The 15,401-nt window shown below is 44.1% G+C and overlaps 1 protein-coding gene across 2 annotated transcripts in view; it reads right to left on the reverse strand.

Annotated features, from left to right (window-relative positions):
* Positions 1-13,686, reverse strand: part of SLC3A1 (solute carrier family 3 member 1) — a 33,077-nt gene extending 19,391 nt beyond the window's left edge. For both annotated transcript variants that reach the window (XM_080812718.1, XM_080812719.1), the window contains exons 1-4: positions 13,058-13,686; positions 8,794-8,973; positions 8,538-8,692; positions 5,129-5,254 (exon numbers count right to left, since the gene is read on the reverse strand). In XM_080812718.1, coding sequence (XP_080668844.1) covers positions 5,129-5,254; positions 8,538-8,692; positions 8,794-8,973; positions 13,058-13,658 — 1,062 coding nt within the window. In that variant the 5' untranslated portion in view covers positions 13,659-13,686. The remainder of the gene's footprint in view (positions 1-5,128; positions 5,255-8,537; positions 8,693-8,793; positions 8,974-13,057) is intronic.
* Between the last annotated feature and the right edge of the window lie 1,715 nt (positions 13,687-15,401).

Here is a 15,401-nt window from a genome sequence, read left to right on the forward strand (position 1 = left end):
TGAATTTACAACTGAATCCCCTTGAAAAGACTGTGTAGGAAAAGTGAAGCAGAGAGACAGAACCAGCTTGGCCTCAAGTCAGAAGTAGCGTTGTCAGGAAGAGCATGGACTCTGGGTTTGAATCCTGCTCTGTCACTCCCCAGGTGGGTGACTTTCCCTCGTCAAGCCTCAGCTTCCTTCTCTGTAAAAGGGTCTGGCTATCTCCTAAGTTAGGTTTGGTCTGATCATTGAATGAGATGATCCAGGTAGAGCACTAGGCACAAAATAAACACCCAAGAAGTGTGTGAGGGCAGGTTGGGGAGGAGGTGCAGGTCGGAGTGTGTAAATGATCTTTGGTGATGGAGAAAAGAGTCCACACTCCACCAAGATGTTTAAAACTAATCCCTAGTTAGTAGCTGTGTCTATCCCCCTTCACCGCTCCCCAACCCCAATGGGACAAGGCTGCCCTGACTTGGTGCCTACTTCTAGAACAGATCCCAAAGCAATTCATCTAAATTCTGGGAAACATCAAACATGTATAGTAAAAACGGCCTTAAAACTAAGGAGTCTACAGGAATATATTTAACAAAGGACACGCAAGCCTTGTACACTGGAAACTACAACAGTGTTGAAAGAAATTAAAGACCTAAACAAACAAAAACACATTCTGTTCCTGGATCAGAAGACTTAACATTGTTAAAGTGGCAATACTCCCCAGATTCAAGGCAATCCCTACTCAAATCCCAGCAGAGGGCTTCTTTGCAGAAACTGACAAGCTGGTCCTAAAATTCATATGGAATGTATATGATCCAGTAACTTCACTACTGGATATTTGCCCAAAGAAAATGAAAGTATCATCAAAAAGATACATGCATCTCTATGTTTATTACAGCATTATTCACAACAGCCAAGATAGAAAAGCAGCCCGGGGCGCCTGGATGGCTCAGTGGGTTAAAGCCTCTGCCTTCGGCTCAGGTCATGATCCCAGGATCCTGGGATTGAGCCCCGCATTGAGCTCTCTGCTTGGCAGGGAGCCTGCCTCCCCCTCTCTCTCTGCCTGCCTCTCTGCCTACTTGTGATCTCTGTCAAATAAATAAATAAAATCTTTAAAAAACAAAAAGATTATTCTTTCCCCATTGAACTGTCTTGGAACCCTTTCGAAAATCAGTTGGCCATAAATGTCAGGATTTGGTTCTGGACTCAGTTTTGCTCTATTGAACTATCGGTGTGTTCTTCTGCCAATAGCACAGTGTTTGGTTGAGTGTAGCTTTATAGAAGTTTTAAAGTTGGAAGTATGAGTCCTACAACTTTATTCTTCTCCTTCAACATTGTTTGGCTATTTTGGGTACTTGCATTTCTCTCTCTGTTTCACCCATCTCCTATCCACCTCCCCTTTGGCAACCACCAGTTTGTTCTCTGTATTTAAATTTCTGTTTTATGTTTATTTGTTTTGTTTCTTAATTCCACATATAAGGGAAATTAGGTGGTATTTGTCTTTCTTTGGCTTACCTATTTCATTTTATAATACCCATAGGTCCCATATAATACCCATAATACCCATAGCATAATACCCACTAGGTCCATCCATACCATGCAAATGGCAAGATCACATTATTTTTTATGGGTGTGAGTGTGTGTGTGTATGTGTGCGCACGCGCGCACGCACACCACATCTTTATTGATTCATCTTTTGATGGACACTTGGGCTGCTTTTCTAAAGTCTTTTTTTTTTAAAGATTTTATTTATTTATTTGACAGACAGAGATCACAAGTAGGCAGAGAGGCAGGCAGAGAGAGAGGAGGAAGCAGGCTCCCTGCTGAGCAGACAGTCCGATGCGGGGCTCGATCCCAGGACCCTGAGATCATGACCTGAGCCGAAGGCAGAGGCTTTAACCCACTGAGCCATCCAGGCACCCCAAGAATAATCTTTTTTATGTTCATTTTTTAAAAAGATTTTTTGTATTTTGTTATTTTGTAAGTAGAGATGGGGGAGCTGGAGGAGGGGCAGAAGGAGAGGAGAAAGAGAGACTCTCAAGCAGACATCTCCCTGACTGCAAAGCCTGCCACAGGGCTTGATCCCAGGACTCTGAGATCATGACTGGAGCTGAAATCAAGAATTGGGTTCTCGGGCCACTTGGGTAGCTCAGTTGTTAAGCGTCTGCTTTTGGCTCGGGCCCTGATGCCTGGGTCCTGGGATTGAGCCCCATGTTGGGCTCCCTGCTTGGCAAGGAGCCTGCTTTTCCCTCTCCTACTCCACCTGCTTGTGTTCCCTCTCTCATTGTGTCTATTGTGTCTTTGTCAGATAAATAAACAAAATCTAAAAAAAAAAAAAAGAAAAAAAATGGATGCTTAACCAACTGAGCCACCCAGACACCCCTATTTTTTTTTAAGATTTTGTTTATTTGAAAGAGAGAGAGAGAGAGCATGAGCACAAGCTGAGGGAGGGCAGAAGGGGAGGGAGAAGAAGATCCCCGGCTGAGCAGGGAGCCCAGTGCAGGTGCCCCAATAATAATCTTTCTAAAACACATATAATGGGGGGTGCACCTGGGTGGCTCAGTCAGTTAAGCGTCTGCCTTCAGCTCAGGTCATGATCCTGGGTCCAAAGATGGAGTCCCTTGTCAAGGTCCCTGCTCTGCAGGGAGTCTGCTTCTCCCTCTGCCCCTCCTCCCTCATTCTCCCAATCTTAAATTAATAATAATTAATTGACAAATAAAATCTTAATAAATAAATAAATAAATAATCTTAAATAAATAATTTTTTTATATTTTATAAATATAATCTTAATAAATAAAATAAATAAAATCTTAAAAAAAAACCCACACATAACTGGATAGCCACATGCCAAAGAATTAAGTTGGACCCCTCACACCATATATAAAAAGTACTTTAAAAAAATGGATCAGAGACCTAAAATGTAAAAGCTGCCACTATAAAAGTCAAAGAAGAAAACATAGGAGAAAATCTTCAGGACCTTGGGTTAGGCAATGGTTTTCAAATGACACTAAAAGCACAAACAACAAAGGAAAAACATAGATAACCTGGACAACAATTTAAAACTTGTGCTTCAACAGACATCATCAAGAAAGTAAAAAGACAACCTACAGAATGGGGGAAAATTGCAAATCATGTATCCAGAATATATAAAAAACTCACAACCAACAATTTAAAAAAACAGATAACACAATTTTTAAATGGGCAAAGGATTCAAACAGACATTTCTCCAGCAAAGATACAAAAAAATAAACTACAGGGGCACCTGGGTCGCCCAGGTCATGATCCCAGGGTCCACATCTCAGGGCTCTTCCACCCCCCTTCCCTGCCTCTCACGCTCTCCCTCCCCACCACTCAAATAAATAAATAAAATCTTTCCAAATATGTACAAAATAAAAATAAACTCTATGAGCACATGCAAAGATGTTCGACATCACTAGCCATCAGGGAACAGCAAACCACAGCAAGACACCACTCCACACACACTAGCATGACGGTACTCAAAAATACAGACGATAACAAGTGTGGCTGAGGACGACGTCGGGAAGTCGGAATGCTCACACGGTCAGCGGGAGTGGAAAATGGTGCAACTGGGCAGTTCCACAAGTTGATAAATATAGATTACAAACAGATACATATCATTGACATATAGGTAGATATTGTAGGATTTCGTTCATGTGGAATGTCCAGAACAGGCATATCCACGGAGACAGAGAGATGAGCGGATGTCCCCATGCTGGGGGGCGGGGACTTGAGCGTGGAGAGTGTCTGCTAACAGGTATGGGGCTTCTTGTTGAGGTGAAGAAAAGGCTATGGAACCAGCAGTGATGGTTGCACAACCCTGTGAAGGTGTGAAACCCCTGAATCATACTCCAGCTCTCTGATCGGTTCAGGCCCCCTCCCTCCCTACCTACCGCAGAGCACTACCCCACTAACCTAAATTCCGGACAACACAGCTGACGCTTATCATGAATTCCGTGTGGGGTATTGTTAGAGCTGCCACCCGGTGTGAGCTGACAGGAAATGTCCTGTGAGGGGCTACAGAGGGAGCTTCAGCAGCTCAGCATCAAGCCCTGCGGGATTACCCCCACCCCGCTTTGGGGATCTCAGCCCCTAACATTCCCTCATGTCACTCCAGTGCTCTGGTAGGCTTGCCAGATAAAATATGGGACGCCCAGCTAAGTTCTCATTTCAGATGAGCAATGAGTAACATTTTCGTAGAAGGAGGTCCCAAATGGCATGTCATTCATTGTTTATCTGAAATGAAAATTGCCTTGGAGTCTTGCATGTTTATTGGTTCTATCTGGCAACCATCCACACCCGCCTCCAGGTCATTTCTGAAACACACAAAGCACACTTTCACCTCAGGATCTTTGCACTGGCTTTTCCTTCTGTCTGAAATTCTCTTCCCCCAAATCTCCACAGGGCTCCCCTTCAAACTTTGGGTCTTTGTCCAAACAGCACCTCAACATACGGAGGTGTCCAAACCAACTTCTGCCGGGCACTCCGATGTTCCTCACCCTGAGGGACAACCTGACATGTTATATATTTAGTTGTTACTTGTCTGCCTTCCCCTCGGTTTACAAGAAACTCCTTGAGAGCACGGCTTCTTTTATTCACTGTTCCGTTCCCAGTGCTTAGAACAGGACCTGGCATGGAGCAGACAGTAAGTGAATATTTACTGAGTGAATACAGAAGGGCTGCGCATGGGTTATCTCCTCTACTCTTCCAAGGAGCCCATGAGACAAGCACTGCCATCAGCCATGTTTCATAGACGAGGGATCAGAGACACAGCAAAGCTAAATACCTCATCCGGGGGCCCACCGTAGCCAGCAGTGTGGCTGGGTCCAGATGTAGGTTCAGACCCCAGAGTCCACGCTCTGCCCACCTCACTACATCGGTTCAATGTCGCAATCAGAGGGGCACCACGGGGCAAAGGTACCAGGTATTTCGGCCTCCATCCCCTGACACCTGTTCTGGGTGAGAGGGAGGAAAGAACCACCACCACCACGTCTATATTTGCATCAGACTCCATAATCACAGAATTTAATCACAGTACTTGGATTTGCCTGAACACTTACTGTTCAACATCAAGTGGGTCAAATAACCACTTCAACACCCATGCAATGGAGAAGATTGTGTGGGTATCTGTACTCACTTTTATTTCTTCTTGAACGTCAAGATTGTGGAAATTTAAATCAGGTTGCTCTTTCAAAAACTGGTGGAAATAACACTGGTTTCGTACTTCGTCGAAGTGCCAACTGGAGTTTCCGTATACACTTAACTAGCAAAAGAAACCAACAAGTCACTTACTTAGCATTCATATAATGGCACTGCCCGAAAAGAAATGATCATTACCATCCCTGGCCCTGTGCAGGCTGAGAGCACAAATCCTCTGAGTTTTCCTTCTAGGGAGAACACTGGATAAATCAATTCCTTAAAATGCTACCCGCTGGCCTAGTGCCGCACAAATGTGGTTGGGATAGATTTGTAGAGTAGAAGCTGTTCGTGACAAGCAGAATGGCAAACCAATGCTCTCAAACGCAGAACAGGCCAAATTAAAGAGCCCACATTTCTAGCATATTTTCTTGAACCTTCTATCCAGGCTCAGAACTCCTGTTTGTGAAGTGATGCAAATGATGGTCATTTGGGGAGAAAGACACATTCCACTGGTCTTAGACAGGTTTTTTGTTTTGTTTTGTTTTGTTTTAAATATTTTATTTATTTATTTGACAGACAGAGATCACAAGTAGGCAGAGAGGCAGGCAGAGAGAGAGAGGAAGGGAAGCAGGCTCCCTGCTGAGCAGAGAGCCCGATGTGGGGCTCGATCCCAGGACCCTGAGATCATCACCTGAGCAGAGGCTTTAACCCACTGAGCCACCCAGGCGCCCCTCGGAGTTTGTTTTTTTTATTTATTTGACTGAGAGAGACACAGCAAGAGAGGGAACACAAGCAGGGGGAGGGGCAGAGGGAGAAGTGGGCTTTTTGTTGAACAGAGAGCCCGATGCGGGACTCAATTGCAAGATCCTGGGATCATGACCTGAGCTGAAGACAGATGCTTAACTGACTTGTCCCTGGTCTTGGAGTTTGAATCCCCACAGAGTGAATATTTAAATTGTATCTCAGAAAATTATTAGAATCATCCACTTAAAAACCCAACTAGCTCTCAGGAATAAAAGAAATCTGGCAACTTCCAGTGTTGGTGCCCAGCAGACTTTGACCTGGGCGCTGATCTCCTCTTTTGAGGAGTGCTCCCATCTGTGACTCCAGAGCCTGACTAGCGAATCCTTTTCAGTCACCTGGGCTCCTTCCATGTGACCATTCCTCAGGGCTCTAGCTTGGGCTTTTGTTCATTTCATGTTAAATAGAATATCTGGGGGGCGCCTGGGTGGCTCAGTCATTAAGCATCTGCCTTCAGCTCAGGTCATGATCCCAGGGTCCTGGGAGCGAGCCCTGCATCAGGCTCTGCGCTCGGCCGGGAGTCTGCTTCTCCCTTTCCCGCTCCTCCTGCTTGTGCTCGCTCTCTCTCTCAAGTAAATAAATAAAAATCTTTGGAAAAAAATAGTTCATTCCTTTTATGGCTGAGTAGTATTCCATTGTATGGCTATACACAGGGTATTTATACATCTCTCATAATACATATCTTTTTGTATGTATCAACTATTAGGCTATAAAAGGAAAAAAAGCCTACAACATTAGCTACAGTGGAGAACAGATAGAAGGATGGAAAAACTGGATGCCAGAAGAGGAGGCTGTTACAGTCCTATCAGGAAGAGATAAAGCTTTTTTCTATTTATTTGAGAGACACACAGCATGCAGGGGGAGGAGCAGAGGGAGAGGGACAAGCAGACTCCTTGTTAAACACAGAGCCCATCATGGGGCTCGATTCCATGACCCTGAGATCACGACCTGAGCTGAAATCAAGAGCTGGATGTTTAATCAACCGAGCCACCCAAGCGCCCCTGGGTGGCAATTTTTAAAAGCAGATGGTACAGCTGGACTGTGCGGTCATTAGCCCTCTCATTTACTGGCTGTGTGACCGGGACACAGTGCTTACCGTTGCCCATCTGCAAAGCAGGAACTAAAACCTAACTCACAGGACTGCAGGGTAGGTTAAATGAATGAATATGACACACTTAGCCCAGAACCTGGCACATAGGAAGTGTGCAGTAAATGTTTGCTAATATCATGATCATTAACAAGCATGCAGACTGGAGAAAAGAAAAATTAAGGAGCTAAAACTGCCAGGATTGCTGATGACCTATTCACCAGGCTGCATACTAGTACTATTCATTCAAATGGGGCTATAAGAGGTTGATGGGGAGAAGACTACACTGTCAGCCTCGACACATGTCAATTCTGAGTGCCCTTGGTTCATCTAAAAGTTGATGCCTAGGAGCCAGTCTCTCTGTTTATGGAGAAGGTCAGGAGAGTAGAGATCCAGAGGATCGAGGGCAAAAGGCTCTGCAGAAAGCAGGAGAGATGGCGACCAGAAGGACTGGCCTGAGGCAGGGGTAGAGTTGCCAGATAAAAACAAGACATATAATTAAATCTGAATTTCAGGTTAACAATGCATTAATTTTTAGTATAAGTATGTCCCAAGCAATACTTTATACTAAAAAACTACACATTGTTTATCTAAAATTCAGATGTCATTGGGCTTCCCAGATTGGTAAGTCTAGAAACCCCAGACAAGACCGACCTGGCCTCTGCCATTGAAGAAGTGAGTAGAAAGAAGGTGGGTATAGGAGAGGCAAGGGTGGGGAGCCTGGGTGGCACAGTCAGTTGAGCGTCTGACTCTTGGTTTTGGCTCAGGTTGTGATCTTGGGGTCATTAGATCAAGCCTTGCATCAGGCTCTGTACTGCGCACAGAGTCTGCTTGGGATTCTATCTTCCCCTCCCTCTACTCCTCTCCCCCGCGGTCTCTCTCTCTCTCTCTCTCTCTCTAAAATAAATAAATCTTAAAAAGAAAAAAATGTAGAGGCAGCTTTGATGACTTCTGCTCTCCCTTTGAAGTAGAGTTTGCTGCTGAGCATGTTAAGATGGGGAGATGGCAGGTAGGATGTTTGAGAAAGAGGGGGGCCTGGATAATAAAATTCCCAAGAAGATGGGATAGCTCAGTTCATGTGGGGACAGTGAATGTGTGAGGTCTCCAAAGGCCCAGATACCAAGGTGCAGGGGAAGAGAAAGTGGATGGGCAGGTTTATTTATGGCTAGGGTTTTATTGGACAGGGGAGTCACAACATCAGAAAGGCAAAGGGGTCTGGAGAATAAAAAGCAAGACAGTTACAGACCTAACGGGACATGGAGTCTGAATCGGGCAGAGTGGGAAGTGAAGGAAGGAGAGGCTAATAGGAAGTATAGATCTTAACTTGCTACAATACATCTGTTCTACAATGAAAGAAAAAGTCCAAATCCAAATGATTAGGAGCCTTGGGTAGTACAGTTCTATTTCTTTGGGAAACTTTCCTCTTCTGCAAAACAATATCCATTAATTTTTTTCTTTACAAACAACCAGTTTAACCACTGAAAATCTGTTCCCTTTGATCAGACAAGTTGGTACCTACCCAGTTGTTGGGTGGTATGGTTGTGCCACCATCACGCCTACAGTCATGCCAGATGTAATAGTCGGTGTATTTCCCTGTCCGATTCCGACTCAGTTGAAACCAAGCATGTTTATCACTGGTATGGTTTGGTATGAAATCAATTATTAATTTTAAACCTAAATGAAAGTATTTCAAATGTTAAGAAGAAATTATTTTAGAATAACACACATCAGTTAAGGAAAAAAACACTTTAACCCCCACCTGCCACTCAGTTTACCTTTGTCATGTATGGCTGCAACCAGATTCTCAAAATCTTTCATCGTTCCAAAAATAGGATCAATTTCTCGGAAATCTTCAACACCGTGTCGGAAATCTTTAAGGGATGATTTATAGAATGAAGTAATCCAAATAGTTTTTATGTTTAAACTTGCAATGTAGTCCAGTTTCTCTTGGATACCTAAAGAAAAAAGTTAAGGCCATGAAAAATAAAGTTGGGTTTCTTTAGTTGAAGGATTAAAAATAAAACCAACACACCTAAAATTGAGGTATTTATATTGAAAGAGAAATATTTAGAATTTTGTTGAATTTTAGTGCAATTCAAATAGAAAGGTCTAGTTCTACAAGCAGCATCAAATCATCTTCTAGCAATAACTTTGACATTTAACATAAATGTAGAACATTTAAAAAATCTATGTGTGCATTGTTCATATATATTTAAAACTAAGGCTAGGGTGCCTGGGTGGATCAGTCGTTAAGCTCTACCTTCAGCTCAGGTCATGATCCCAGGGTCCTGCTCAGCAGGAAGCCTGCTTCTCCCTCTCCCATTCCCCCTGCTTGTATTCCCTCTCTCTCTCGCTGTCTCTCTCTGTCAAACAAATAAATAAAATCTTTAAATAAAATAAGATAAATAAATAAAATAAAACTAAGGCTATAGGGGCACCTGGGTGGCTCTGTTGGTTTAGCATCTGACTCTTGATCTCAGCTCAGGTCTTGATCTTGGGGGTTGTGAGTTCAAGTCCAGTGCTGGGCACCTAGTGAACCTACTTGAAAAAAATCAGTTTAAAAAAAAAATAAGGGGCGCCTGGGTGGCTCAGTGGGTTAAGCCTCTGCTTTTGGCTCAGGTCATGATCTCAGGGTCCTGGGATCAAGCCCCGCATCGGGCTCTCTGCTCAGCAGGGAGCCTGTCCCCCCCGCCCCACAACCCGCCTCTGCCTACTTGTGATCTCTGTCTGTCAAATAAATAAAATCTTTTAAAAAATAAAATAAACAAAAGGGGCACCTGGGTGGCTCAGTGGGTTAAGCGTCTGCCTTCAGCTCAGGTCATGATCCCATAGTCCTGGGATCAAGTCCCACATCGGGCTCCCTGCTCAGCAGGGAGTCTGTGTCTCCCTCTCCCTCTGCTGCTCCCCCTGCTTGTGCTCTCTTGCTCTCTCTGTCAAATAAGTAAATAAAGACTTAAAAAAGAAAATAAAAATAAAACCAGGCTACAGTATTAATTTATTCTACACATGGTTTTTGAGCACCTAATCTAGGCCGGGTGCTGGGCTAGGGCTAAGGGCCAAGGAACAAAGAAGAGTAACGTGTGGTCTAGGCTGCACCATCCAACCGGACAGCCCTGTGCCTCATGTGGCCATTGTTGAGCACTCGCAATGTGACCAGTGTGACCTGAGATGTGCTATGAGTGTAAAACACTCACGGGATTCTGAAGAATATAAGAATGTAAACTATCTCATTAATACTTTTGTGTTGGTTGTATGTTGGAATGATATGTTGGCTTAAGCCAAATACTTTAAATGAATATGATTAAGATGGATTCTAAATTAAAATTAGATTTTTTAAAAAGATTTCCTCTTTAAGTAATCTCTACACCCAACGTGGGGCTTGAATTTACAACCCCAAGATCAAGAGCTGTGTGCTCTACCGACTGAACCAGCCAGGCACCCCCAAAATTAAATTATTATTAAAATGAATTTCTCCTCTCTTTTTTTACTTGTTTGAATGTGGCTCCTAGAGAATTTAAAATTACCTATGTGGTTCACATTTTATTTCCTTTGGACAAGGCTGAAGCCAAGAATTTATACAGAAGAGAATTCTAGATATGGCTATATAGAGACATGGGAATGAAACTCTTTGTACTTGGAACCTTGTAGGATAATTAGCAGATAGCGTGGTTTTTTGTGTAGCTCTGGTTCAGAGTCCTAAACGCAGATCAGATACTCGAGTATAGTATTCAATTTCCAGTAACTGTCTGTGGGGCCCGTATGTGGCTTCCTATAATCAGAGCCTGTCGTAGGTCACACAGCAAGCTGGAGGTCACTGAGACCAAAACACAAAGCCCTCTGATTCCTGGCTTGGGAGCTCTTCCCCTATGACTGGCTGCTTATTTTTGTCCTCTCTGTACCTCAGTTCCCCCATTATAGGTGTCTGTGACACCTCCAAGACTGTTCTCAGCCAACAAAAGGATTTTGATTTAAATCGGAACAACAATACAATGTATCTTAAGAATAGGCCACAGGAACAGGATGTTAAAAATAAAGGGTCTGGACAGACACAAAGTAAACAAAGGATCCCAGGCCCCCACTCCAGGAGCAGAAGGCAATCACCAAAACACAAGCTGAAACCCAGAATGGTTTTGAATATTAACAAGCAGATCCCCTCAACCTCAAGAACAAAGACCTATTGATTACAAGCTAGTCCCTCCAGGCAAATGTAGGAGCTGATGAGACCTTGCCCTGTGCACTGGAATTTGGGCTGTATCAGAAGATTACGAAGGGAGGGCAGGAAGGGGGAAGTTTATCTTTGGGTTTTGGGGTTTTAGCTCTGTTCTGTCAAAACATCACTTTTGCTAGGCATTTCCTACACGTAGGCAACAGGTGCTAAAGGCCACGGCGACATGGGGGGTGTGCAAGGGAAGTCACCCAGATAGCTTACAAAGCGCTGGAAACAGTCCAGAGCCCTGCAGGAGCTCTCGGGAGGGGAGCGCATGTTCTGAGCAGGAGGCGAAGTAAAGATTAATGCAGAAAATGGGTTTCAACTGCACCTTGAAGGACAGATAATATTTCAATTGGCGAAGACGCAGGAAAGATACAAAAAAGAGAAATTTTTTTTTTAATAATTGTTTTTTTTCTTTTTTTTTAAGATTTTATTTATTTATTTGACCACACAAGTAGGCAGAGAGGCAGGCAGAGAAAGAGAGGGGAGGAAGCAGGCTCCCTGCCGAGCAGGGAGCCCGATGCGGGGCTTGATCCCAGGACCCTGAGATCATGACCTGAGCCGAAGGCAGAGGCCTTAACCCACTGAGCCACCCAGGCGCCCCCAAAAATGAGAAATTTAAGTTCCTATTTGTAACACTTTAAAGTTAGATTAAGCTCATCCCCAGGTCCCACACTCTATTAAATCATTGTTTTATTTTTTTCAAACTAAGTATTCTAATAAAAAATTATGTTATTTTGTTTTTTATCATTACCCTGAACTAGGGTGACTGTGTCAACCAAGTTGCCCAGGACAGTTTCAGTTTATGCACGCAGTCTGGCAAAATTTTACTTTTAAAAGTGTCCTCGGGCGGGGTGGGGGGGAGCCTGGGTGGCTCAGTCGGTTAAGTGTCCGACTTCTGATTTCAGCTCAGGTCATGAACTCAGGGTCGTGAGATCAAACCCCACGTGGCCTGGAGCCTGCTTGGATTTTCTCTCTACCCCTCTCTCTGCTCCTCCCCTCCCTCTCTAAAAACCAAAACCAAAACCAAAACCAAAACCTGAGTGGCTCAGTCAGAAGCCTATGCAACTCTTGATCTCAGGGTTGTGGGTTCGAGGGGCACCTTGGGTGTGGAGATTACTTAATAAAATCTTAAAAAAAAAAAAAGGTGTCCTGGTTTGAGCAATAAAGTATAAGGATATTCTATACATAACTCACCTGGAAATTATTAGCATAATTTTAAAAAAGTAATTTTTTTACTTTGTGTTTCATTTTGTTTTTACTAGTAGGACTATTATTTTAAATAATCCTCAAGTCACGTAATGTCCAACACACCCCACTCATGCCTTTTTCAATTTTATCTTTAAAGGCTCAGCCTATACCTTTTAAAGACAGGACTTAATTTTTTCTACATTAATTATGCTTTATTCACTAATAAACTCTCAGCCAGATTACCAAACTAGCTCCTACATATCCTGGGAAACCCAATTCCAAACAGTCACTCTGAAGAAATGAACTGGAAGGTGCACAGGGGCAGGAAGCAAGCGAGGAGGATGTCTACTCCATGTCAGAAGTGAAAATCGATTAGGTAAGTATATGTACTTAGTGGGCAATAAATGAAACGACTCAGTGGGGGCTCAAAGGCCTCCGGTAAGCAGCCCTTCGTCCTGCGAAGAACTGCTGGGCTGTGCTGAACGGCTTTTCAAATATCATAAACAAGGAGACACTCAGTGTGACCAGTCACAACGGAATGTGCTTAGTGCACAAGCCAGGCATAATTCGGTTTTGAGGATTGAGAGCCATAAAGCAACCTCATCCCGGCCCCACCCAAATCCAGCCTCTGCACCCACCTCTCAGGTCTCCATTCCCATCCTGGTCACTGTCCTTGAAAGATCTCGGGTAGATCTGGTATATGGGCCCCGCCTGCCACCAGTCCAGGCACTTGGGCGAGACGGCGATGATGGCTATGGTGGCCACAGTGAGCACAAGCACAGAAGCCACGGTGAGCCAGAAGAGCACCTCCCGGGGCACCCGGTAGCGGGCCTGGCCGGAGAACTGGAACAGCACCTCCTTGGGCATGCCCGCATACGGCCTGATACCTTGCAGGGCAGGCTCAGCGGGGCCAAGGATGGCCACCGCGCTGTCCGGCGGGCTGCCCAGGTCCGGCTCCTTCTCCAGGATGTCTTCATTCTGCACAAACCCGTTGTTTGTCCGGCATCCCCGCAGACTCATCCCGATGGAGTCTCTCTTGCCTTTATCCTCAGCCATGTCCCACGGCCTGATCCCTTCAGTGTACCTTCCTGCAATAACAAAGCTGGAGAGGCGGCTGACTGAAATGCTTGGTGGTGTTAATGAGCTTTTGTGGTTTATAAATAAACCTGGCTGGACAAAGTCCAGCCAAACAAGAAAGGGTAAAGGTAAAAGGGGTTTAAAAAAATTCTCTCTGTACATCAGCCCTTGAGGCTGTTGTGGCTACAGTCCTAAGTCAGCCCTGGATTGGAACAGGGGCATGGTGGAGGAGAAACAGAAAAAGGAGGCAGGGTTCCACCACAATTTAAGATGTTACTCGGTTGAGTGCGCTGATGTTCGCAGCAGCATTATTCACAATAGTCAAAGGGTGGAATCAAGCCAGGTGTCCACCAAGAGATGAATGGACAAAATGTGATCTGTGCATACAATGGAATATTACTCAGCCGTAAAAGGAAATCCTGTTGAGGGTTACAGCATAGATGACTCTTTTTTTCTTTTTTTTAAAAGATTTTATTTATTTATTTGACAGAGAGAGTTCACAAGTAGACAGAGAGGCAGGCAGAGAAAGAGAGGGAAGCAGGCTCCCTGCTGAGCAGAGAGCCCGATGCGGGACTCGATCCCAGGACCCTGAGATCATGACCTGAGCCAAAGGCAGCGGCTTAACCCACTGAGTCACCCAGGCGCCCCAGCATGGATGACTCTTAAAGACAGTATGCCTGATCAAAGAAGTAGTTACAAAAGGACAGATCGTGTATGATTCCACTTCTATGAGGCCCCTAGACTCATTCATGGGGACAGAGAAAGTAGGAGGAAGGGAGATATGGGGAGTCACTGTTCACTGAGTACAGCACTTCCATTTGGGAGGATGAAAAATTTCTGGAGACGGATGGTGGTGACAGTTGTACAACAACGCAAACGTGCTTGACGCCTCAGAATTGTGCACTTAAATAGTTAAAGAGGTAGATTTTATGTTAGAGATTACCACCATAAAAAAAAACAACAGCTTAAAAATGTTCATTTTAGCTCGGTACGAGAAAGAGAAACAAATCACTGAATTTTGCAAGGGACAACAGGCCCTTCTTTATGTTTGGTTTTGAAGGTCCCTTTTCTTCCTACAAATCCAAGAGGAAGAATGTCTGGAGACAGGGAACAACGCTTTGTTACAGAAGCTAATTTCATTTTATCTCAGGCCAACCGTATAAATAAGCATTTGTACACTCCGCTGGACCCCAGGTGCCCTCAGTCTTGTTTTCGGTTTTTCAGTTTCCATTCGTGGAAGCATTTTCTGAAGGTGGGGGAGGGGAGATGGGGAAAAAGGATTCTATGTCTTGCAAGTTCAAGGGCTTAGCTAGAGGTAAATATAAATGCACTGAATACCTGCACTTGAGAGTTATTTAATCAGGGGCGCCTGGGTGGCTCAGTCAGTGAGGCAGCCAACTCTTAATTTTAACGCAGGTCATGATCTCAGGGGTTGGAGATCGAGCCCCTGAGTCGAACCCCATGCTCAGCACAGAGTCTGCTTGAGATTCTCTCTGCCCTCCCCCTCTAAAACAAATAAATAAAATCTTTAAAAAAAAAACAAAAGGGGGGGGTTATTTAATCATTGACATGATGTAAAATACAGCATGTGCAGCCTTGAGGAAATGACATTAAAGCTAGGCGTGCTTTCCTAGAAGATTCCACAAACCCTCCAAGAATGTAATGACTCATGGTTCCCATTTAATCAAAAGCATTTAAACAACCTTATGACTCATTTTGATCAGATAACAAGAATTTTTCTTCTTTAAATAAAGCTATATGAATTCTTAACATTGCTGGGTTTTTGTCTTTGTTTTCTGTAGAATGACTTAGAAGCAGTGTTCAGCACAGAGGAATAAACCATTTGATTTTGTCCAAGTTATATTTTTTAATGAGGAAATCCCAATACCTAGCTCATTGAATGCA

The sequence above is a fragment of the Martes martes genome (assembly GCF_963455335.1).
Source record: "Martes martes genome assembly, chromosome: 9".
NCBI classification, from domain to species: domain Eukaryota; kingdom Metazoa; phylum Chordata; class Mammalia; order Carnivora; family Mustelidae; genus Martes; species Martes martes.